The 22,079-nt window shown below is 42.0% G+C and overlaps 1 protein-coding gene across 4 annotated transcripts in view; it reads left to right on the top strand.

Moving 5' to 3' along the window:
- The window catches only part of scaper (S-phase cyclin A-associated protein in the ER), a 60,680-nt gene that overhangs the window by 2,516 nt on the left and 36,085 nt on the right, over positions 1 to 22,079 (top strand). For 3 of the 4 annotated variants that reach the window (XM_030053574.1, XM_030053571.1, XM_030053572.1), the window contains 19 exons: positions 877 to 994; positions 3,750 to 3,826; positions 5,047 to 5,244; positions 8,171 to 8,271; positions 8,720 to 8,836; positions 9,903 to 10,024; positions 10,123 to 10,409; positions 10,934 to 11,284; positions 12,610 to 12,777; positions 12,877 to 12,943; positions 13,029 to 13,146; positions 13,401 to 13,512; positions 13,966 to 14,106; positions 14,199 to 14,354; positions 14,474 to 14,616; positions 15,001 to 15,082; positions 15,180 to 15,332; positions 17,383 to 17,490; positions 20,875 to 21,011. In XM_030053574.1, the coding sequence (XP_029909434.1) occupies positions 8,180 to 8,271; positions 8,720 to 8,836; positions 9,903 to 10,024; positions 10,123 to 10,409; positions 10,934 to 11,284; positions 12,610 to 12,777; positions 12,877 to 12,943; positions 13,029 to 13,146; positions 13,401 to 13,512; positions 13,966 to 14,106; positions 14,199 to 14,354; positions 14,474 to 14,616; positions 15,001 to 15,082; positions 15,180 to 15,332; positions 17,383 to 17,490; positions 20,875 to 21,011 (2,354 nt within the window). In that variant the 5' untranslated portion in view covers positions 877 to 994; positions 3,750 to 3,826; positions 5,047 to 5,244; positions 8,171 to 8,179. The remainder of the gene's footprint in view (positions 1 to 876; positions 995 to 3,749; positions 3,827 to 5,046; positions 5,245 to 8,170; positions 8,272 to 8,719; positions 8,837 to 9,902; positions 10,025 to 10,122; positions 10,410 to 10,933; positions 11,285 to 12,609; positions 12,778 to 12,876; positions 12,944 to 13,028; positions 13,147 to 13,400; positions 13,513 to 13,965; positions 14,107 to 14,198; positions 14,355 to 14,473; positions 14,617 to 15,000; positions 15,083 to 15,179; positions 15,333 to 17,382; positions 17,491 to 20,874; positions 21,012 to 22,079) is intronic. The other variant, XM_030053573.1, reaches the window with a different exon arrangement.

Below are 22,079 nucleotides of genomic sequence, written 5' to 3'. Positions count from 1 at the left end.
ATTTTGCTAACTTTGAAGCCATATGTAATAGCTATCCCACAAGAATAGCCAAGGTTGATCTGGATTTCAGTCAACAGTAAATTGAATAATTTATGGATTGTACAGAATTGTACATGCTATTCTACTTGAATAGGGAACATTTAGTATGTTGAGCCTCAAGACATTGCCTTCTGTTCTGCTTTGCAACCAGATTACCAGAGGTCAGAATATATAGAGATGTAAAACGTCCAGCTGCCTGTAATGCCAAGTAGCCTATCAGGTACATAGAGTTTTTTTCTTGTGTTCTTTGCATTGCAAAGTGGAGTCTTACTGCATATGGGCTGTGAAACAGATTTGCTCCAAGCCTTTATGCATGAGCTCTCAGACCACGCTGTGATGTGACAGAATGTTTATGTGACATGGGCAGGGAGAGGGAGCATAGTCGGATCATTACTTTAATTGGAATATATATGAAGGTTCAAGCATCTTTGGGTGCGCCTTGTAATTTCAAATATATCAGTGTTGTATTTCATTATAGAGTGCCTGTATGTCCCGTAGGAAAAGGATGTGACATGACATCTCATGGCGTTTCTTTCTGTTCACAGTATCTGCTTTAGCTGAAGCTACAGTGAAGTTCACTGATGCATACTCAATGCGTAGGTCAACCATGATGCACATTGTGCACAAAGCAGGCTGGAGCTTCTGCCTCCAGCTTTTTCTTGTCAGTTACTTTTTTCCATACTCTTCATGCTCATAAAATTGTGGGTTTGAACCCAGCTCACACATGTCGTCCCTTCTTGCTCTACACCATTTTGCCTTCCACTTTCCACAACAGGCTCTAGGATAAAGTGTATAGTTGACTAGTGGGGTGACTTGTATCCTCTGTTGTTCCTGCAGGCATCCTTCCAGCGCTCCAACAGCCATGACAAAGTGAGGAAGATAGTGGCTGAGGAGGGCCGCGCTGCCCGAAACCTCATTGCCTGGAGTGTACCCCTAGAAAACAAAGAGGAGGAAGGTGGGTGACTTGTATGAAAACAAAGTGTCAACAAACAGACTTGTACTTCCTGCCACTCTGTCTCAGACAAACTGTTAAATATGCCCGTGCTGACAATGGAAAAAAAAAAAAAAAAAAAAACATGAGTGGATATGGTGCTGTTCTGAAGTTTGTTTGCTTTCCAGCAGGTTTCAGGTTTTTGCACTCTGGAAAGGGTTAATATTGAAGTTAAAAGAGTAGATAGGCAAGTTAGCGCATGACCTTTTAATTGTGCAAGTTTTCAACCAGCAGTGTCAGGCACTGTTAATATCAACTTCAGGTGTTTTACTCATATTTTTGGCCCACCAGGAGAGGCTAAGTAATTTATCTGGGGCACCACAAAGACCAGCTCTGGCAAGGTCATGTCAACCCAGATAGTGCTTTCAGCTGTATTACAAAATCACTTGGAACAAAATGTCATTCGTTTTCTCACCTTACAACTATTTTGATTTGACCACAGACTAAGAATCTCTTAAAAGATAATTTTGTTTGTTTTCAATCTGGCACCAGACAATTGATTGTGTTCAAAATTTCAACACTTACTTAGTTGTAGAGCCTTTATACCCCCAGGTCGCTGGGAGTCACTGTCCAATATACACAAATGCGGAACCAAAGTGGTAATCTCTAAAAACTGAATCCAAAACGTGATTAAACACATCCTTTCAACATAATACTACTCACATTACAGTGGGACCTTCCTGCATCCAATAGCTGACATTGCCTGCCATTTAGCAGTGGCAGAAGAGAATCAATTGGACTATTGTAACTGAAACTGTCTGTCATGACAATTGTTAAATCACAGCTATTTAAAGATAAGTATAACTGCAGTATGGGTTGTTATTTTGCAGAAAAAAAAACATTTTGGACAGCAGCTGTCCTGGCCACAGTCAATGATCATAATGGCTAAAACTAGGAAAATAAAATCCAGGTTAAATATAACCTTAGTTACCCCTTAAATTATCCCTTAATTATCCTTTAAGGGGACATTATAGCTAGTACCTGTAAAATATTTTTGGTAGCAGAGTTCACTGAGCTATGTGGTCTTGTCCTAAGCTGTTTGATCAGTCTATTAAAAGATGATGTATTTTTTTTTTTTTTTACTTGCTAATATATCCAAAAATAAAGCTGTAATAAACTATTAAACTGCACTTTTTCACAGTGTAGCAGTGTGGTTGGCATTGTAACATAGCTGTGTTCCTGCTCATTTATTTGGGCTTCATGCCAAAGTAAGCTGTGAGGTCTACCCTTCCCTTCCCTCGCCTTCACACTCTCTCGCTCTCTCCGACCCTCTCTCTTCCTTTTCTATTTGTGTTTGGGTCATTTTGGTTGTATTACGTAAGTCTTCTTGGCTGCTCCTCAGTTTGTGTGTGTGCTAAGTTTATATTAATGGAGTAATCTAACGAATGGCCAGTCCAGTGAAAGTCTTGTTGTATGTGCCTTGAATAATCCATGAATAAGACTAATTTTCTTATCCACCTCTAGTGTCTCGCCCATTGATAGGATTAGGCTATGGTAGGCCATTTATATTATAGGGGAAAAAAGTAAGACCCTGCAGTAATGGTAAATACTTCATGGTGATATGTTCGCTGTTCACAAAGTACAAGATGTTTACATGCCACAGTAAGATGCTTAATATCAGAAAAACACATACATCTTTACCGGGATTTTTATAATCCGAGTATGAGCTGGAGGTTGCCTGGGTTGCTGTATTTGTGACGATTACATGTGTAAACACCATGTTAGTTGGGTTAGGGCTGGGTGATATAGTGAATATTTACAATATATTCATGATAATTTTGTTAATTGTGAATGTCATGGTGATTGAATGCTCTCTTATGTGTTATTATTATTTTATTTGCTCTTATGAATGAGATTATGGAGCAACAGAAAGAGGCATAAAAATATCCCTGTCTGTATGACCTAAATTGCAGTTGACAGTTATTGCAACAGCTGTTATGATGCAGTTTAGAAGCTAATTAGAAGCCAGTGAAGTATATTTTCCAAGTTTGTTTTTCTAATAGAATTGCTTATGGTGTAACACTAGGTAATGTTTATCTATAACTTGCAAGCTAACCATATAACCCACTTGAGAACAAATTAGAATGACAACATAAGCAATAATCCTAGTTACCGATCATACGTCAGGTATAAATGACAAAGGAAAGTAGTTAATTTAAGCCCGTTATTCATTTGTCCAGCCTTTTGTGTACATGTTTGTGTGACAGTGGGAGAAGTGAAGATGAGAAAGAGAACTGAGTGCAAAAAATCTGTTGTGTGTGTGGGAGAGAGGAAGAGGAGAGCTCTTTACACTAAAATAAATTTGTGCCTTTTGCCCCTCCTCACTCATACACACACACACTCCAAGATATCTATTGCAGATTGTCATAAGACGTTGTGAATATTGTGATATAACTTTTTTACCGTATTGCACTGCCCTAACTGGTTTGAGAGGGGAATTATCTGTGAAAGTTAACAGACACATAAACTGCTTCGATCACAACAAGATCATTATTAAAGCCATACTGATTGTTAAGTCAAGTCCCAGTTGACCAAGAAGCAGTACGTCAAAGGCAGCCGGACTTGAATATGTATGTCTTGAAAATGTTTCAGCACTCATCCAAGTGGCTTCTTCAGTTCTATGAAGCCTCTTGATTGAGTGACGAAACAAGACAAACAACCAGAGTCCAGCTGACCTACAACTTATTGATATATGACACCTTTTCTCTCCTTCACACAGCAAAGTCCAAAAGCAACTCCAGCAGCAGTTCAAGGGGTCAGCGAATCAACTCTGGACTACACAGGAATAAGAAACAGGTTGGTGTATCACATCTGTGCACTAGAGGGCACCATACACCTAGTTAAGTCTCCCTCCCTTTAGCCTTTTATTGGTCCTGCCAGTCAGATATAAGTTAATAGCAACAACACTGCCAGGAGGGCAGATCCACCTTGGGTCACCTGTCTTTTAGCTTTATGCATGCATGCTAAAAATGGCTGTAGCTGCCATATATAAACAGCTGAGAAGTTCTGATCACGCTGTGTTTGTCATCACAATTTTTTAATTTTAATTTATTCCCTTTGGTGGTGCTTGGATTCATTGTGTTGTTGTTATTTTTTATTTATTTATTTATTTTTTTTATTTTTTTAATTTACTGGAATAGCTTTCATTATTCTACTGCAGGCAAACTGATAGTTGAGCCTCTTTTCTTCTGGTTCGTCTATCTTATCTTTTTTTTTTTTTTACTTGTTTTACCCTTTTTAACTTTTGTATTGTTCCAGGTCTAGATAGGTAGATATACTTTATTGATCCCAACCAGGGAAATTCTCGAAAAGCCAGCCTGTATGCCGTGACATTGTTTCGCAATGCCATGACCCGGATTTGAACTGGGGTTGCTGCGGCCACAACGCAGAGTACTAACCACTATACGATCACGGTGAGCTACCGTGGCTGGTGGTGGTTTTATTCATAAATCAAATCATTCGCCTATTTTTTCTCATGCAAAATGTGTGATGAAAAATTTCCTTTGTGTAAACTAACCACTTTGTAACTCCTTTTTTGAAAGTTGCTACATAAATTAAATTTCCCCTTCTTCTTTTTCTTCTTCTTTTTACAGTTGTGCAAAAAAAAAAAAAAAAAATTCAAAACAACTCAGTATTGTGATATTTTTTGCAATCCTGTATAGATTCTTTAGCCACCTGTATTGATCGGTGTTTATACTCTTTTTTTCATATGAATTTATGACATGTTCATCTTTGTAAACTGTGAAGTGAATGAATTGTGCTAATTTTGCTTGAATAAATTGTAACAATAACGTTATTTGAAACTTTCAGAAATTATCATATAGTATTTTGCATAGTCTACACAAGTGTTATGCAGCAGGTTGTATTTTAAGGTATATTTCTTCATTCTCAGTCAATTTTGTCAAAGTATTCCAGTATGTCTTGATACACATTGCATTGTGAGCCAGGTACCATGATGTGTATTGTATCGTGAGGTCCTATATGTCAATGTTAACTGTAGTGTTTGCTCTGTGCAGAATACAGGCGTGGAAAACAAGGGTACAGCTGGTTCACTGTTGGACAAAGGGGCAGAGAAAAGCCCCACCAAAGCCAGACAGCCACGCAAGGTTGACCTGCGAGCGCGCTACTGGGCCTTCCTCTTTGACAATCTGCGTCGGGCTGTGGATGAGATCTACGTCACCTGTGAATCTGATCAGAGTGTCGTAGAATGCAAGGTCAGTCTCCCTCTGACAAAAAAAAAAAAAATCTTTAATTGTGAATGTAGATTCCGGTTTCAGGATCAGTGGCTTCATTATCTGGCCTTAAAAAACAGAAATGCCCCATTTAGAGAGAGTGAAGGCTGTTACACTTGGTGAACACTAGAGGGGGACATTGAGATCTTGACCAAATTTCTCCCTCCCAGCTTGCATTCCTCCTGATTTCTGCTTTATGTCAGAGGGGCTCTCTTAAGGCTTGCTGGTGAGAGAATTATCACAGGGCTCTCTCTTTGGGAGTGAATATTGATGACAGATTGTAAACAATATAATTGTACATGTGTTGTGTTGGTTGTCGGGCGTTTGCTGACAAGAAATCGAGCCTGGCTATTTCCACTCCTTTTTGGATTGTATCTTGCATCTCTGTTGCTGATAAGGTTAATGTCATGTCTGCCATTGCATTTAGTGGAACTATGCGCTTTGTTTTTGGTGCTGTGATGTTGGTATTCCTGGACTTACACTGGCATGATGTTGCTGTTCCCGGGCTGTATCGATTCCTCTGCCATGCTGCATTATGCTGAGCATGGTTCTGGTGACGGCTTGCGGTCAGTGCCGTAGTCGCGCTCCCTGTGCTGTGGTTGGCCTGCTGTCAGTGCCATAGCCCAGCTCCCTGTGGTGTGATCAGCATGTTGTCAGTTGGTCTGTATCAGACATCTGGCTGCTAGGTGTTTTTCACATACTCTTGTATTCCCCCCACATCCTCATGCTGCCTTAATGGCCATGGAGCTGGGTGCTGCTCCTAATCCCCATCCCACCCAGCTTGTGCCTAATGGACACTGATAGATGATGGAGTCATCTAGAGGGGAAGCAGAGTGCTCTGATAGCTCACAGCCACAATCCCCTGGTGTAGCTGAAGGCAATCTGTGTGTTTTCACACAAACAGCTCAACATTTTCCACCTACAAACTTACAAGCTATAACGTGGGCTAGTAACATTCTTATACTGATGCATATTGATTCTAAATTCTGCAGTCTGACTGCATCAATCTGGTAAACAAAGTAAATAAAATTAACCCCTCTGACTTTAACCTAAGTCACTATGAAATACTTTGAATCAAATCATTCACAATTCTTTTTTTAAAGAGCTGACGTTGTGGTTGATCTAACAGAATGTTATTAATTACAGCTGTCTTTGTCTTTTTTAAGAATAATGTCGAAGCTTTTTATGGTGTCATTTTTTCCCTAGATTTCAAAAGGCAAAGGATATTCCTACATTATTGCACGTGATATTTTATAGATGTAACGTTCTGACTTACTGAACTGACTCGAATTGTTAACTCAAATCGTGGTTTTCAAACTCGAATCATATTGAATCTTTCCCAAAAAAAGTTCTTAAATCAAATCGACATATAGCAAATCATGAATTTAACTAAATCTCTATTAAGATGGCACCCCTAGCATAAACACAACTCTGGTCAGGAAATTTTGCCTTTTTATCACTTGTATTATTATAGAAGTTTGTTCTGCTTTTTGTATGGTTTAGAATAAGAAACTCAGGATTGTACTAACATGCACTGGTTCCCTGATCAGAGGGGAATTGTTCAGTCCAGCAGAAGCATTCATGCGTGCTTACTAAAAATGCCCACATTTTTTTAACCAACAGCCTCCTGGCCTAATTAGTTCTTATAAGCAGTTTTTCCATCTGACCCCTGACTTATTTGACCCATCACACAGAAGAGGGAAGGAAAGCACTTGCCTCTTTTTTATTTAGGCAGTTGAGGCTCTCTGTTCTTCAGTGAACTCAAATGTAGAATCTACAAGATTTGCTTAAACAGGCTTTGCTGGCCTGGACTCAATTAAAACTGAGGAATAATCAAAAGAGAGAAAAAGTTTTGGATTTTTGACTTGGCATAGAAATCTATCCTGAAGCATGTTGTATCCGTTCATCGTCCTCTCTACAGACCGCAGGCTTTTACTGCCCATCTTACTTTATGGTCACATGCCTCTGGCAGGTTAAACATTTTGTCATCCCTCATGAAATGTTATGGGAGGGTTGTATTTAGGTAAGTGTGCCTGTTAACATGCTGGAGAGTCAGAGCTTTATGGTGCCTTCACTCACTGTTGGTTTTTCTGTCAGAGGGGAAGCAAGCCTCCCTCCATCACAGCCTTCATTACCAAATGAACACTGGGCCATGGTGCTGGGCTTTGCCTGTTAACCAGCTCTAATCAGTAGACCTGCTGCCGGACACATCTTTCACTGGCCTGACTTGTCTATTAACTAAAAGCATTGTGAAGCTTTACTCTCAATTACCACTCCCTTCACGCTCCCCATCAATCAGCTCTGTCTGTTTCATTAGAGCTCTGGGAAAAAGCTCCACACAGCCCACCACTCAGAACGGCCACCTCTGTGAGAAACAGTCCAAGTGCGCATAATAGGCTTCAGCTATAAGCCTAGTATATGTGCAATTCTTCTTTGGCTCTTGCCTACATGCTTTAACAAAATGTTTTAGAGGCAACGTTTTGTGCACAAGAGCTTGATGGATCATATCATGTGCTCAAACTCCAGCCACATTGCCTCACACCAGTACTCTTAACTCACCAGAGATCCCTGTGACTATTTTTTTTAACTGACCTAAGTAGCATATTTGGGCCTGCAATAAATATTCAATATCCCTGTTTTTGGTATCAAGACAAATAAGAACTAATCTGAAATACTGCAGTCTTTTTGTGAGATTAACATACATCACTGTCACTCTCAGTAAGGTTTACATATTTCTGTCTGATTCTTAATTTTCCATAGTTCAACATTTAGTCTGATGAAATGATGCCTATCTAAGGCTTTCACTGATATATGTTTTTTTGAGGCAAATTTGTTGCACACCTGCCTTGTACCTGTTTTTGCTGACAGCCTACTGTGTATTCAGTCCATTTTTAATTGTTTTCTTTAGGAGGTGTTGATGATGCTGGATAACTATGTAAGGGATTTCAAAGCGCTCATAGACTGGATTCAGCTCCAGGAGAAGTTGGAGAAAACTGACGCTCAGAATAGGTAAACTATGGTTTCTCTTTCTCATTTCCTCTCTCTCTCTGTCTCTCTCTCTCAGTCCCTATTTTCAATTGCTCCCTGAGGTGAAACTGGAAGTGGCTGTGTCTGGTCCCTGGCTTTGAGTTGCAAACAGAATGGATCAATAGCCTTGGCTTTAATTCAAAGAGATCCATGAGTTTATTGGCTTCTCTTTAACACGGTGACCACTGCAACCGTAAATTGACTAAGAAATGAAATTCCCAGTGCTACCTCCCAATTTGTTCATTTAAAGTGTACTGTTAATCAATAAGACAACCTGAAAGTTTTACATGGCTCATTTATTGCATAAATTGCTGCAAGTGAATCAGCCATTTAACTAATTTCCAAAAGAGTGAGCCAAGTGTGTATTTGGCTACTTGGAAATGTAATTTGTGTTAGTTAAATAGTGTTTGTTGCTCTCATTTTTGTCCAGGCCCACCTCTTTAGCCTGGGAGGTGCGCAAGATGTCTCCAGGACGTCATGTGATGCCGAGCCCCTCCTCTGACAGAATTGTTGCATCTCCTAGTGCACGTCGCTCCCTCAGCTTTGGGTAAGCTCTCTTGTGATCATCTCTTATAGGAAAGCAGTGCCAGTCTGCCATGCTGGCCCTCAGTTCGTTTTTTTTCCAGCACCATTAGGTATTTGATTTGATTGTAAAGATCAACAGAAACTTTAATTTGGTTAATATTGTATCGCAAGACATCCTGTTATTAGCAAATCAATATTTGAAATGATGCGCTAAGCCCTGCCTGTCCTGAAGGGGTTAGGCAATGCAGACTACTTTATCTACTAATAGGGCGATTGATTGCTGATGGTGAAGCATTTGTTTAATGTAATTTGTTGAGTCTCTCACTCTTTGGCCACAGAATCAGTGGGAGGTGTAGATGAAAGTGTCGGTTAAAGACTGCTGAAGCATCGGTTCAATATGTGCAGTGCTCTGTAATTGGATGCTGCAGGAAATGGATATTGATCATGACGGAAGCCTGTTGCCCAATACAGTCCTGTGCTGTCTTACAGTGAAGCGTGCCGGGGTTAGATAGACACTTTTTAGACCTCTGAAGTATCTCAGACAGGGAGCAAGAGCTGCTCAGTTACTGGATGCTTGGTTATTGCTTTACTAACAAGCCGTTGTTGTAATGGCACAATAATGCTGAAAAGTTTACCCAGGCACAGTTAGGGCTGACAGATTGATTGAAATATTAAAATTGCAATATGGCCAAGTGCAATATCCGAATAGCAGATGCTTCGGTTTTTGGAAAAGGTAAAATATGTAACAAAATAACAATTTTAAATGAAGTATTGTGGAGCCACAGAGATGCCCTGGCCTACAAACTGTATTCTCCAGACAAAAGAAAATATGCTTGTTTGGTACAGACTCCAGCAATGATCATAACACCACTGTTTTAATGTTTTTTTTTTCTTTGTTTGTTTTTTCCAGTGAAAATGAAAATGCAAAAGATGCAAAAATGATCATTCCCTCTATAACTGTGCAATCTCTTAAAATGTGTGCAATATAATTTTTTAACCATAGCGTTCAGCCCTGGTCACCCAGGGCTTCATTTTACAGTTTGCTAGCTGTTTGTGCTCATACCCTCATTTGTGTGTGTGTTCTCCAGTGGTCCTCCACCTACACTTGCTGCAGCCCGGCTCACAGGCCCCAGCTGGGCTGACCGGGTGAAGTGCACCCAGTCCCTACCCAACTCTGGTCAACCTGCCACCTGCCCAGTAGAGAAACCAGGTAAAAATGTCTCCTCCTACACAGACAACTGCAAGAGCACTCTGACAGAATGCACAATTTGTTCTCCTGGACTGAGAGAGTGACTGTGTGTTTTTCAGGAAAGAAGGATGCTGAGGGCTGGGAGACTGTCCAGAGAGGACGTCCTGCCAGGCCTCGCTCTGCCGCCATAGTTGCCAAGGTCAGTCCGGTCTTGGCTCATGTCACCCCCAAACAGGACAGTGCCAAGGAGAGCCAGTCACAGCTACTGCCACAAGAAGAGCAGCAACTCTGCCCTCCCTGTCCCCAGGACAAGGACGGGGCCCAGACGGACTCTGAGCAGCCAGTCCCTGTGGAGCCTGGCCCCATGGAGAAGGCTGGAGATTCTGAAAACAGGCACATGATGGAGGTACTGAGGCCCACTCCCTTATTCTCTGATGTCTCTGCCCACCAGCATTCCCCAGATATCAATTATTCACAAGGAGCAGAGTAACACTACACTGTTTTATCAGCCACATTGTTTTTGTTTTGGGCTCCACGGTATTCATAGACAGGCTGTCCAGACAGGGATATCAGCTTTAAGGCGATTGATTGTACGCTGACATTTCAGAGGCAGAAATCCCATTCTCACTCTCATGAAACAAATACTTTATTGATGCCTCAAAACACACTTGGTAAGGGTGTGCTATCGGCATTGGTTGATTTTGAAATACAAATCTGTATTTCTAATCTCTCTGCATCTTTTGATCAAAATTGAATGTTTAGGGCATGGTAGTGCCAGCCTCCTTGCATGATGTGTGTTTTCAGCTGTGCATCACTGTTGGTTTGGTTTGATTTTGTTTTTTGGTTTTGTTATTGCTCTCATGAATTGCTTGAAATATGCATGTCTTTAATTGAGTTTGCGTGTGTTTGTGTGTGACTGTGTCGGTGCAGCCCCCAGCAGAGAGTGTCCAAGATTCGGGGCAGTGCGTCGACGCACCCTGTGAAGACGCGCCTCCCCCAATATCAGCTCTCACCCCTTCCCAAGTCCCAGAGCTCACCCCAACCTCAGCCCCAGTCCCACCCACAACCATATCCCTCCCAGTCCCAGTCCCCACTATGGTCCTCTCCCCATCCCCAGATCTACCCCAGATGGATGGGCTTGGTACACTGCCGGCCTTGGGGGACAGTGGGGCTGTGGGGGGCGCGTCGCAGGGCATGGCCACATCTGCTCCAGGACAGGCTGAGACTCCCATGGCAGCGGTGAAACTGGAGAGTGTGCTGGACCCCACAGAGCTTTCTACTGTGAGTGCTGAGAGATGGAGGAGCAGAGGGAGGGGAGGGCGGGGGGCCAGGGATTCCCCAGGGTCCTTCACCGCCTAAACAAAGTCAATCTAAAGAAACCTCCAGACCAAATGTGCTGGCAAGGCTGCATAGCTGCGTGCAGTGTTGTCATAGCACCAGTTAGTATGAGGGGGGCGGGCTGTAGTTGTGAGTTGATAGCCTTTGTACTCAAGTAAGGTGCTGCCCAATGATCTTGAGCTTGTTTTGGTTGTTATCATGTAGAAACAGCGAGACAACCAGAAATGAATTTCCAATTCGTATTCAGGCCAAAGGGTTTTGTATTGCCAATGACAGGCGTAGTCTCTATTGTAAAGCACTATGATGGGTTCAGCCATCTCTGTGCAGTTAATCAAAGATTACCTTCCTCTTACACAGGTCCTGTCAGATTTTGACAGAGCTTGAACCCCTTATTAAGGTTTTTTTTTTTTTTTAAAAAAAACCTTGAGGCAAAATTCTTCCAGATCTACAGGGAAGTTTATCTGAGATGAGATTAAACACTGATGTGGTCTATGCTGGTCTGTGCTGGGCTGGCTAGGCACGTGTTGGGTGGTTTAGACAGACGGTTTGCAGACCCCATGTAAGAGACAAACATCCTCAGAATTTAGAAAAGGCTCTCCTTCTTTTACCTTTTATAAGTTAATGTAGAATGGTGGCTACCCTCAGATAATATATGACTCATTTCCATACTGTAGCCATCTCATGAAAATATCCCCACCCCAAAAATGTATTGATTATAGTCCTCCAATCAGAAGAAGGATGGAGCGAATTCCTTTTCCATTTAGGACTGTTTGGATGCAGTTATCATTTCAAAAATGTTTCAAAGACAAAACAATCAGCTGTGTACTGAGCTTTGTAATTAAGCTCTCAGAGAAATGTTTCATCAGTTGTCCTCCTTCCACCATCTCTTCATCCTCACAGTGAACATGTCCTGCATGACTCTTGAATGCTTCCTCACTTGTGATTCTTGTGATAACTGTGTGGTACAAACTGTGATTGGGTTGATTTGGTGTTCCCTTTGACCTTTTGAATTGCACTCCAAGTTCAGTGAAGTCAGATCAACTCCACGAGAGCTGAAACATCTATAGGTATTTGAGAGACCCCTTTAATGGTTGTGGTACAGGAGGTGCTACACACCAAATACTTTTCTGTAGATTAGAACATCAACCCAGTTTTTCCATTTGACAATATTTGATTTGATTTGGACAACTTTTTTTTTTTTTTCAAATTTTTTGTATTTGTGTGAAAATGATGATGTGTGTGAGTTGGTATCTGTGCCCTGTGTCTAGCCCCAGTCCATGGCAGAGGTCCTGGCCAAGAAAGAAGAACTGGCTGACCGTCTAGAAAGGGCAAATGAGGAGGCCATCGCCAGCGCCATTGCTGAGGAGGAGCAGCTGACCAGAGAGATTCAGGCTGAGAACAACGACCTGGAGACAGACAACGAAAGTGACTTCTCTGTAAGATTCCTTATACGCAGTCATATATTTGTGTTTGTTTTGTTTTTTCTTTTATGCAAGTTGACAGCCATTAGTAAAAACCTCATCTTTTTACTACAGGCTAGCATTGGCAATGGAAGCTGTGGACTCAATATGGATTGGAGTGATATGCTGGCAGATTATGACGGTATGGAGGTCAGCTTTCACTCTTGTTAATGACATACATTACATTTAAGCCTACTTATTATTTCCTGCGCTGATCATTCCTGCAGCTCGAGAGCCATGGCGTCAGAGCACCTCCTGGGGGGATATGGTGGAAGAGGAACCTGCACGGCCTCCTGGGCATGGGATCCACATGCATGAGAAGTTGTCCTCACCGTCACGTAAAAGGTGAGGGTTTTTTTTTTTTTTTTGGGAAGAGCCAGGAACACTTACCACTGTGGAGCGGTACTTAGTCACTGCCCTCAGTTTGTTAGCTTTATTTTAATAAGAATTTAGACTGGCAGCCTGACAGTCAAGAGCTAACTTAGACAACAGAAACTCAAAACTGACCCAAGTGCATATCAGAATTCACTACTGCCTTGTGCATTGTTTAGAAGAATACAGAAGGAGATGAATGGATTGTTTCCCTGTTTTTTTGCCAGAACCATTGCTGAGTCCAAGAAGAAACATGAGGAGAAGCAGCTTAAGGCCCAGCAGCTGAGGGACAAGCTTCGGGAGGAAAAGACACACAAACTACAGAAACTTTTGGAGAGGGTGAGTGAGTACTCATGCAGAGTGAAAGGAAAGCACCCTAAAGAAACCTGGTGAAGGCTAAGCCCAGCCTTGCTCACAAGGAGAGGTTCTGTCAGCGCACCGCCAGATAGAATCACTAAATATTGTAGCCCCCACCCCCCTGACTTTCATCCAGGCCAGCTGGCCACGGACACTTGTGAGAGAGACCCCTGGCCAAAGTCAACAGTCTTTCATGAAGTTTGTTTTTGTTCTCCAGGCCATGGTGAGATGAGTGAGTCCTAGAATAAATCAGGATTAACCACATAAATACATGAAGTGGTGTATATTCACATTAATCCCCATGTGGACACACTGGAGAGGGTAACAACTGATGGACCAAGAAACTGTTGTCTGTACTGGCTTGGAGAATGTACATGTCTCTTTTTAACATGTTCATATACCCCTCCTGCCGCTCACTCCGCACACTCTTTGCAGGAGAAAGAGGTAAGGAAATGGAAGGAGGAGTTGTTAGATCAGCGTCGCAGGATGATGGAGGAGAAGCTGTTGCATGCAGAGTTCAAGCGGGAGCTGCAGCTCCAGGCCATCGTGAAGAAGGCCCAGGAGGAAGAGGCCAAGGTAGAAGAATTTCTCCGACAGGTTGTAATCAGAAGTCCGACAGCTGAGGAATTTCCAAGGTATATAAATAAATAATGTATGTGTCTGTGCAGGTGAACGAAATAGCATTCATCAATACTCTGGAAGCCCAGAACAAGAGGCATGATGTGTTGGCCAAGTTGAATGAGTATGAGCAGCGCCTTAATGAGCTGCAAGAAGAGAGACAGAGGAGACAGGAGGAGAAGCAGGCCAGAGACGAGGCTGTACAGGTATCGCAGACAACAGTCCGTGCTCTTTCAGACCTCTTTGCGTCACATTTCATTTGTCTACCTCTATGTCTACCTCTCACATTTTGGTTCTTCTTCCACCTCCTCTGCTCATTCTGTAGGAGCGTAAACGGGCTCTGGAAGCAGAGCGGCAAGCGAGGGTGGAGGAGCTGTTGATGCGGAGGAAGGAGCAGGAGGCTCGTATTGAACAGCAGAGGCAGGAGAAAGAGAGGGCTAGAGAAGATGCAGCACGGGAGAGAGCCAGGTTTGTATTCCTGTTTCATTTCAGTACAGTTGTGACTAGGTATGAACTGATATGTCAGTTGGTCAATATCGGTTTTAAAAAGCTGTATCAGTATCGGTCTGAAAAAATATTTTTACCAGTTATTTTGCAGATACTTGACTGATAATGAAATTTGGCTTTTTGTGACCCACGGTCTAAAAAGTTGCACTTGTCTTGCGCCTGTATTTGTATTCAGATTCTTACAAAAATTTGTGTTGGTATTGGCTGTTATGGTGTCAAAGATATCAAATATTGGTACTGGCCCCAAAAAATATATTGATCCATCCCTTGTAGCAGGTTTTAAATGTAGTTCGTAAACTCTGATTTAGAGTGGATTTCGAATGTTCTTGTCCGTCCTCTCTTCAGAGACCGAGAGGAGCGCCTGGCTGCTCTGAGCGCTGCACAACAGGAGGCCATGGAGGAACTGCAGAAGAAAATTCAGATGAAAGTAAATTACACTGCGCCACCTCACATCTTCACAGTCAGCATACTGGGTACTGGAATCCCTGTTTACCATGTGACTTCTTATCTGCCCTCTTACCCAGCACGATGAAAGCAGCCGTAGGCATATGGAGCAAATCGAGCAGAGGAAGGAGAAGGCAGCTGAGCTCAGCAGCGGTCGGCATGCCAACACCGACTACGCCCCCAAACTGACACCGTACGAGCGCAAGAAACAGTGCTCCCTTTGCAATGTTGTGGTACGTAGAGATTCTTCCCATCAGTGTCAGGGCTTAGTTTTAAATCAGTCATACTCCCAGGCTCTTTGATGTATTTCGCTCATCAGTGTAATTAGCATTAGAGTGATGCTGACTATGTTGTCTTAAGGGATATAACAAAAAACTTATCAACACACTACATCACTTTCTAAATGGCTTAATTCATTCTCCAAAGTGAAGGCGACCTTTCATTTATTTATTTATTTATTTTTGTCATGAACCAAAAAACTGATTTCCACTGTTATACATGGACGTAGGGGAGAGATACAGACACATTGGCTAGAGCAAAGCAGCTGTGGGTAAGTTCACTGTGTTATTTGGCAGGCTGTTATACATAAAATGCTGACAGGAAGGTGATTCAGAGGATTTTTTGGAAGAGAGCACATTTAAATGTGGATTTAACTGCATTGATTAAACATGAACTCAAACAGATTTATGACTGGGCGTGATTATGCTTTTCTAGTGTCAGGCAACAAATCCACAGGCAGACACTTTTATCTGTGATGGACCAGCTACCACAGAAGCAAGGGTGAGACACCTTGACGCTCCAAACCAGCATCAGATAAAGAGGAGGGTCGAGGGTGATAGAAGGAATCTTGTTAAAATATTAGATGACCTTGGCCAGCATCTGACACCAGAGATCATGGATGGGTCAGCAGCAAGCACTCTATTTAATGACATTAAACAGAGGCCATCCTAAATGGGCTTTGTTCCAACACTGGAAGAACAACAGCAGTGCCTGTTTTACACATGCTTCCTGTTGTGGCTATTTTTCAACCGTGCGACACTTTTTACACTTGTAAACATCTGTGGTGAGTCCAGTATTGCCCACATCTTGATTTCACAGTACTGACTTAAATTGTATTTTAGGGTCATCAGATGGAACAAATTTAAAGTGCCACATTCTATGTCAATGTGGGAATTTTTGTAAGAATTGAAAGATTTATTCATTATAAAGATCCTACAACAGAGTCTGGTTCTGGTTCAGACTGGACAGAAGATTCTAGCATATGAGGCGCCTCAGTAGCTCACATGGTAGAGTGTACTGCTAATTCCGAACTTCAGTGGGCCAGGTTGTAATCCGGCCCGCCCCCCTCTCTTTCCCTTGCCTTTCCTGTCTCTCTCTGCTGTCATTATCAAATAAAGCAGAAATGCCCAAAAGAAGTATCTTTAAAAAAAAATTAAGCATATAGGCTGGGTTGGGTTGGATTTTTAGCCTTGTGTCTCAAATTTGTCAGTGCACAGCAAAGAAAACAACTGAACCAAGCCGAAACAACATATGGTACGCAAAGTTAAATAAGTCCACAAACATGAAGCGATGAAAGAATTCATTAAAGTGACTATGGATTTGACTAATCTAACCTAATGTTAAATTTATGTTTTCCATCCATCCATCCTTCCATTTTAATCTGAAGTTGGCAGTGCTACATAGACTACAGTTTATGAGTAGCCTTAAGATAACATTCAACACTTTGCTCTGGTTGGCGAGTTGGGTTGTTTTCAGACAAAAATTTCTCAAACACGATTGGGTCTTGTTCAAAATATCAGGCTCTACTACTCTGTCCTTTCGAGGGATAGTGTATTGAAATATAATCAAGGCGTTGCAGGCTTGCATAATATGGCCTATGTAACAAATTTCTTTTTTTTTTCTTTTCTTTTTTTTTTTTTTTTTTTGGTATTTCTGCTTTATTGACCGGCACAGTAGAGAGAGACAGGGAAAAACAGGGGCAAGAGAGGGGATGATGTGCAGCAAATGGCCAGAGGTTGGATTCAAATCCAGGACACTGATCAGCCTTAACAAGTGGTACACGCTCTGAGCTACTGGGTCACCCACCTATGTAACAATTTAACATTTTCTTTGCCCAGTCATTGCGTTAGACAGAGGTTCAGCAGTGGCAGGTCATGTCCTATTGAAAAGCCCATGTGGTATATCATTTCACCAGTCTCCCATGGGGCTCTGTTGACCCCTTCCTGCCTCCGTCTCCATTGTGTCCTCAGCAGTGACCTCTGACCACAGTGTTTGTGTTTGCAGATCACCTCGGAGGTGCACCTGTTCAGCCACACCAAGGGCAAGAGGCACCAACAGGCCGTGCGAGACAGTAGCAGCATCCAGGGACGGGAGCTTTCTGATGAGGAAGTGGTGCGTATCCCCTGACATCCAGCCAAGCACAACACCAACAACATCTATTCACCTTTTAGAAGAATACCACCGTTCCTGTGTAATATAAAGACAAGAGAGACAGTTGTCTTTTATTACTTGGCTATTCTTATGTTTTTATGCATCCTCTTATGCATTGTCAAGGCTCTTTTGCTTGGCTTTGTGAGATTACAAATGGGCCTTGATATGTACACAGTTCGGGTTCAGCGCTTCAGTGGAGGGGTGACATCACCCCCTTGTCTCCAGGCTGTTTTGTCATGCAGTACTTTCCATGGGAAGGCAGATCGTTAATGCAAGGTAACCTCTCAGGCTGCAATATGAGATTGGCTTTTCAACAGTGCTCTTTGTGAGGCTGACAACTGTTGGTGCTATACGCAGCACCTTTGGCCTCAACCCCTCCTTCATTTAAAGCTTTTTTCAGTGGGGAATAATTGATACCCCCCTTCCCCTCCTCTAAATCATTTCCTTTCCAAATGCATAATTTTTTCTGTTTGACAGTATAATAAACAAGGCAAGGGAGAGAAGCAATTCACCAGCACTATAAACATTGTTCATATACAAGCTCTGCATCCAGTACATTTGCAGTATATCCCTCTCTGTATATAGCTGCATTGGTAGCCATGTTATTGAGCCTTTACTGTTTGGCTGTATGCAATTCAGTGAAAGTTTAAACCTCCATATCTAATCATACATACAGCTTGTTATTAGTCTTTACCATATCTATGAAAGATAATATTTTGCTGTTCTGGGTCTACTTTTGTTTCTTTTAATGTGCAATAGGTGATCAATCCATCCTTAGAGAGTTATGTCCTAGGACTTTGTTTAGGCAGACTTAGCTGGCCCCTTGTTATTTATGTCAAAGCTCATTTTGGTGTCCACTATTTCATTCATGTGACCGCCAACTATTTTCCAGACTGCAGCTCTATAAGTCTTGCTGCAATGAAAGATTTTTAATTAAAATGAAGATGGTTGGCTGAACTGTGCAAAGGTCGCTCCATAGTTTTTCAGCCGAAGCGGACTGTAGGTGCCCCGTGCCTTCAAAAGCCTTCATATTTAGTCATTTCCTCTCTTTCTGAAGGACTTGTGAATTAAATTGGAAATACAATGATTATCAACAGGATGGGATGGATGTGCAGGGAGAACGCCTAGTATTGCAATCACTCTCTTTACTTACATTTATGAGTTGTCATCTGTCCTGGTTTAATATGATGGAGGTGATGTTCAACACCCCTGGCTCCTGACATGTGGAATATGTGTGTTGTTCACCTTTTGACATGGCAGCTCAAAAACATAAATGGCATCGGAGTGAGGGCCCTTTCCCTCTGCTGTCACTCCCTGTCTGTAATGCTAGGCAAGCTTGGCCAGCAGAGGGACCACAAGGCTGTAGAGGGATGATACAGGCTGTGGGTACCAGAGCTGACCTGCCAAAGGCACTGAATAGTCCTAAAGGTCTTGTTGTTGAAACAGCTCTGATGGCCATGAATTGAGAACCTTGATGAAATATCCAGAGAGCCAGCTGAAGCGATCTGCTGCCTCCCCAGAACTGTTCGTCATCTAGTTATAGGAATGAAGCTCCTGTTACTGATATCAACCGAGTGATCATAAGAAGATATATTTGGACCATATTTTTTTTTCTTTCTTTTTTTTTTTTTGCATTTCAGTTTAAGTTTGGTTTCGGTTTTAGGTGTTTTATTGCTCAGCCCTCCTTGAATATCACTGATAGCATTCAGTTCAATACAAAAAATGTCATGTGAACCACTGTAGCACTGGTAACTCAATCCAGTGTAGCATCATATCTTAGCTAGTAGCCAACATGAAATACAGCTGTCTTTTTCACGCCAAATGGAAAGCCTACCTCTCAGGCCTTTGTACATGACAAAGGAGGTGCAGGGTGAACACATCACTTTGACTGTGTATTGGTGTAGGCTGCCTTTTAGTTCTACTGTGTGTGTGTGTGTGTGTGTGTGTGTGTCTGTGTGTGTGTGTCTGTGTGTGTACATGTTTGTATGTGTGAATGAGAGTGAGAGAGAGGGATGTGTAGAGTGGTATTGTATTACTCCCACCATAGCCAGTCTGTGGTATTGTGCAGGGGCAGTGCCTGTTGGCCTGTGTCTCAGCTCCTTTGTTTCACTGGCTCAGTGGGAGACACCTGTCTGTCATCGAGTCTGATTGTGTCAAACACTCCTCACAAGCTCTACAGCACGGTCTCTCTCTCTCTCTCTGACACACACACACACACACACACACACACAACTAGGAAACACAATACTCATATGTTGCAGTGTCCCTTTCTTTTCTAGTTATTGTCATCCCCTTTCCCCTCTTCTACTCTTGTTACTATCTCTGTGAAGCTTTCAAAAGGAGACTTAAATCATTCTTAAAACATTTAAGTGTGTGACCAGCTGCATCACAAATTCAGTACTTTAACAAATCAGTCATTTTGTGACAACGTTCGAAAATCTTTTAAGAATTGATTTTAGATCTACTTGAGTATTTTGCAGCACTCCTTGACATAGTATGAATCTGACTCTGTCTAGAGTAGACCACCTAAGGACACCTCTCTTTCAACAGCTCATATGAAAACGCCTATTCAGGCAGCAGGTGCACTGCAAACACTTGTGACCAAAGGTTATGGCATCCCACAGGTTAGCAAGACTGCTGAATGGAAACCCTTTATCTGTCAGGCCATCCTGTCCTCTGGGGTACTGGATGACAGGATAATTGGGTAATTGGTTTCTTGCACATGCATCATGTCATTCAAATTGGGTTACATTCCCCTGTCTCCTGGTGGAGATATCGGAATCATCTGACAGGGCTAGACGGGAAGAAACACCTCTAGCCCTTTAGTTTGTCCGTGGGCGTGTGGCTTCAAAAGAGCAAAGGGTTTTGGAGGTACCCCGGTAATTACAGGATATAATGACATTACTGAGAGGTGTAGTTCTACATGTCATACAATGGATACATGTCACCTTTTTAAAACGAATAACTACTCTGCTTAGAAAATGCTTTCCAGGAATTAGCTTTTTTTCTGCATTATTTCCGTGGTAATTTTTAGGAAGATTGCTGCATTAATGTTTTTACTCAACTCTGTTTACCTCCTTTGGAAAAACTCTTAATTTTAGTGTAGCATACTTAACATTTTTGCAACAAGAACAGCTTTTAGACTAACATTTGGACTTTTAACTCTCTCCGAAAATGTTCCCGCACATTTGTCAGCAAAGAGAATATTCCTCACTTGCGCCGCTCTCTGTCCCATTTTCTCTTATGTATGTATGCCCTTTTGGCACTGTCTCTGCAGCATATAAAAACTGATATCTTTTTTCACCTATATATGCTCATTGATACATGGATTTTGTTTTTATTCAGGAGCATCTCTCCTTGAAGAAATACATTGTGGATATTGTGACGGACAGCTCGGTCTCATCGGAGAGCATAAAGGATGGAGAGGAGAGGCAGAAGGCACGGAAGAAGGCAAAGAAGCTCCGCGCAAGGATGAACTCCAGGTCATTTATCCATTCTCCATTTTCTCTCTCTCTCGCTCTCTCCCTCTCACTTCCAGAGACACAGAGGACAAAACTGTGCCAGGACTCTTTTATGAGTGACAAGGAGATGGAAAGCAGATGTTATGTGCATCCCAGCTGTCCGCAGAGTAACACTGATGAGCTTAATTTATGGCCACTTTCTGTGATTGCAAAGCAAAACTGGGAATCGATCCTGGGGCCCTGGCTTTCACCTGTAAAGAGCTTTTCCCCAAATTGCTGTCATGGCACTGCCAAAACGGAAGGCTGCCTCAGTATACAGTATGTATGTTAAAGTATGTATAAACCATTAATATTTTTTTTCTTTGAGCTATACATTTTTAAATGACATATCAAAAAAAATCAATAGTAATCAACAAATAGGAGGTAGCGCTCGACTGTGTCAGAACCTGAACCCAAGCTCAATCATTTTAGCAAGCTGTCACAACAGTTATGGACAGGACTAGAGAAGGGCAGCGTGATGTTGACAGTGTGAAAAAGGTTCCAGAAAATGCCAGGAAACCAACACACTATAAAGAATTAAAGGGCATACAGTAATCTAAGATTTTTATCCGTCGTTATTGGTGACCAAGGAATTACAGCATCTTCAGTATGTCTCTGGCAGAGCATATGCTGACCTGTAATTGATGCAAACAGGAAAGTCACATTTTCAAAATAAAGGCAAGTTAGTACACTAATAAGAGCAGAGAGCAAACACTATAACAACACTGTAACAATGACGCTTATTTGTTTTTATTTTTGTGTTGTCTTTCTTTTTTCCATTGGCTTGAGAACAAAGTGTTTTGTGAAGCCGGTAACTTTCTCGCAGCACTGTCCTCCATTGGTGAGTGAATTCAAATGGCCTGGGAGTGTTGGCAGTCCCAAAACACTGTACAGGCCAGAAAGAAAGTTTTGTAAGCCAGAAATCTCAGCACCTGGCAAAGTAATTGTTGAGTCATCAGTATTGATCAACAACTGTATCAAATGGACTCACATATATCATGGTCTTTTGTGCTCTGCTCCAGCAAAAATTTTACTTGTTGCACCTTTAAT

This window comes from Myripristis murdjan, chromosome 6 (genome assembly GCF_902150065.1).
Source record: "Myripristis murdjan chromosome 6, fMyrMur1.1, whole genome shotgun sequence".
Classification (NCBI taxonomy): domain Eukaryota; kingdom Metazoa; phylum Chordata; class Actinopteri; order Holocentriformes; family Holocentridae; genus Myripristis; species Myripristis murdjan.
The sequence above is the reverse complement of the archived record's forward strand: the minus strand, read 5'-3'. Positions and strand labels throughout refer to the sequence as shown.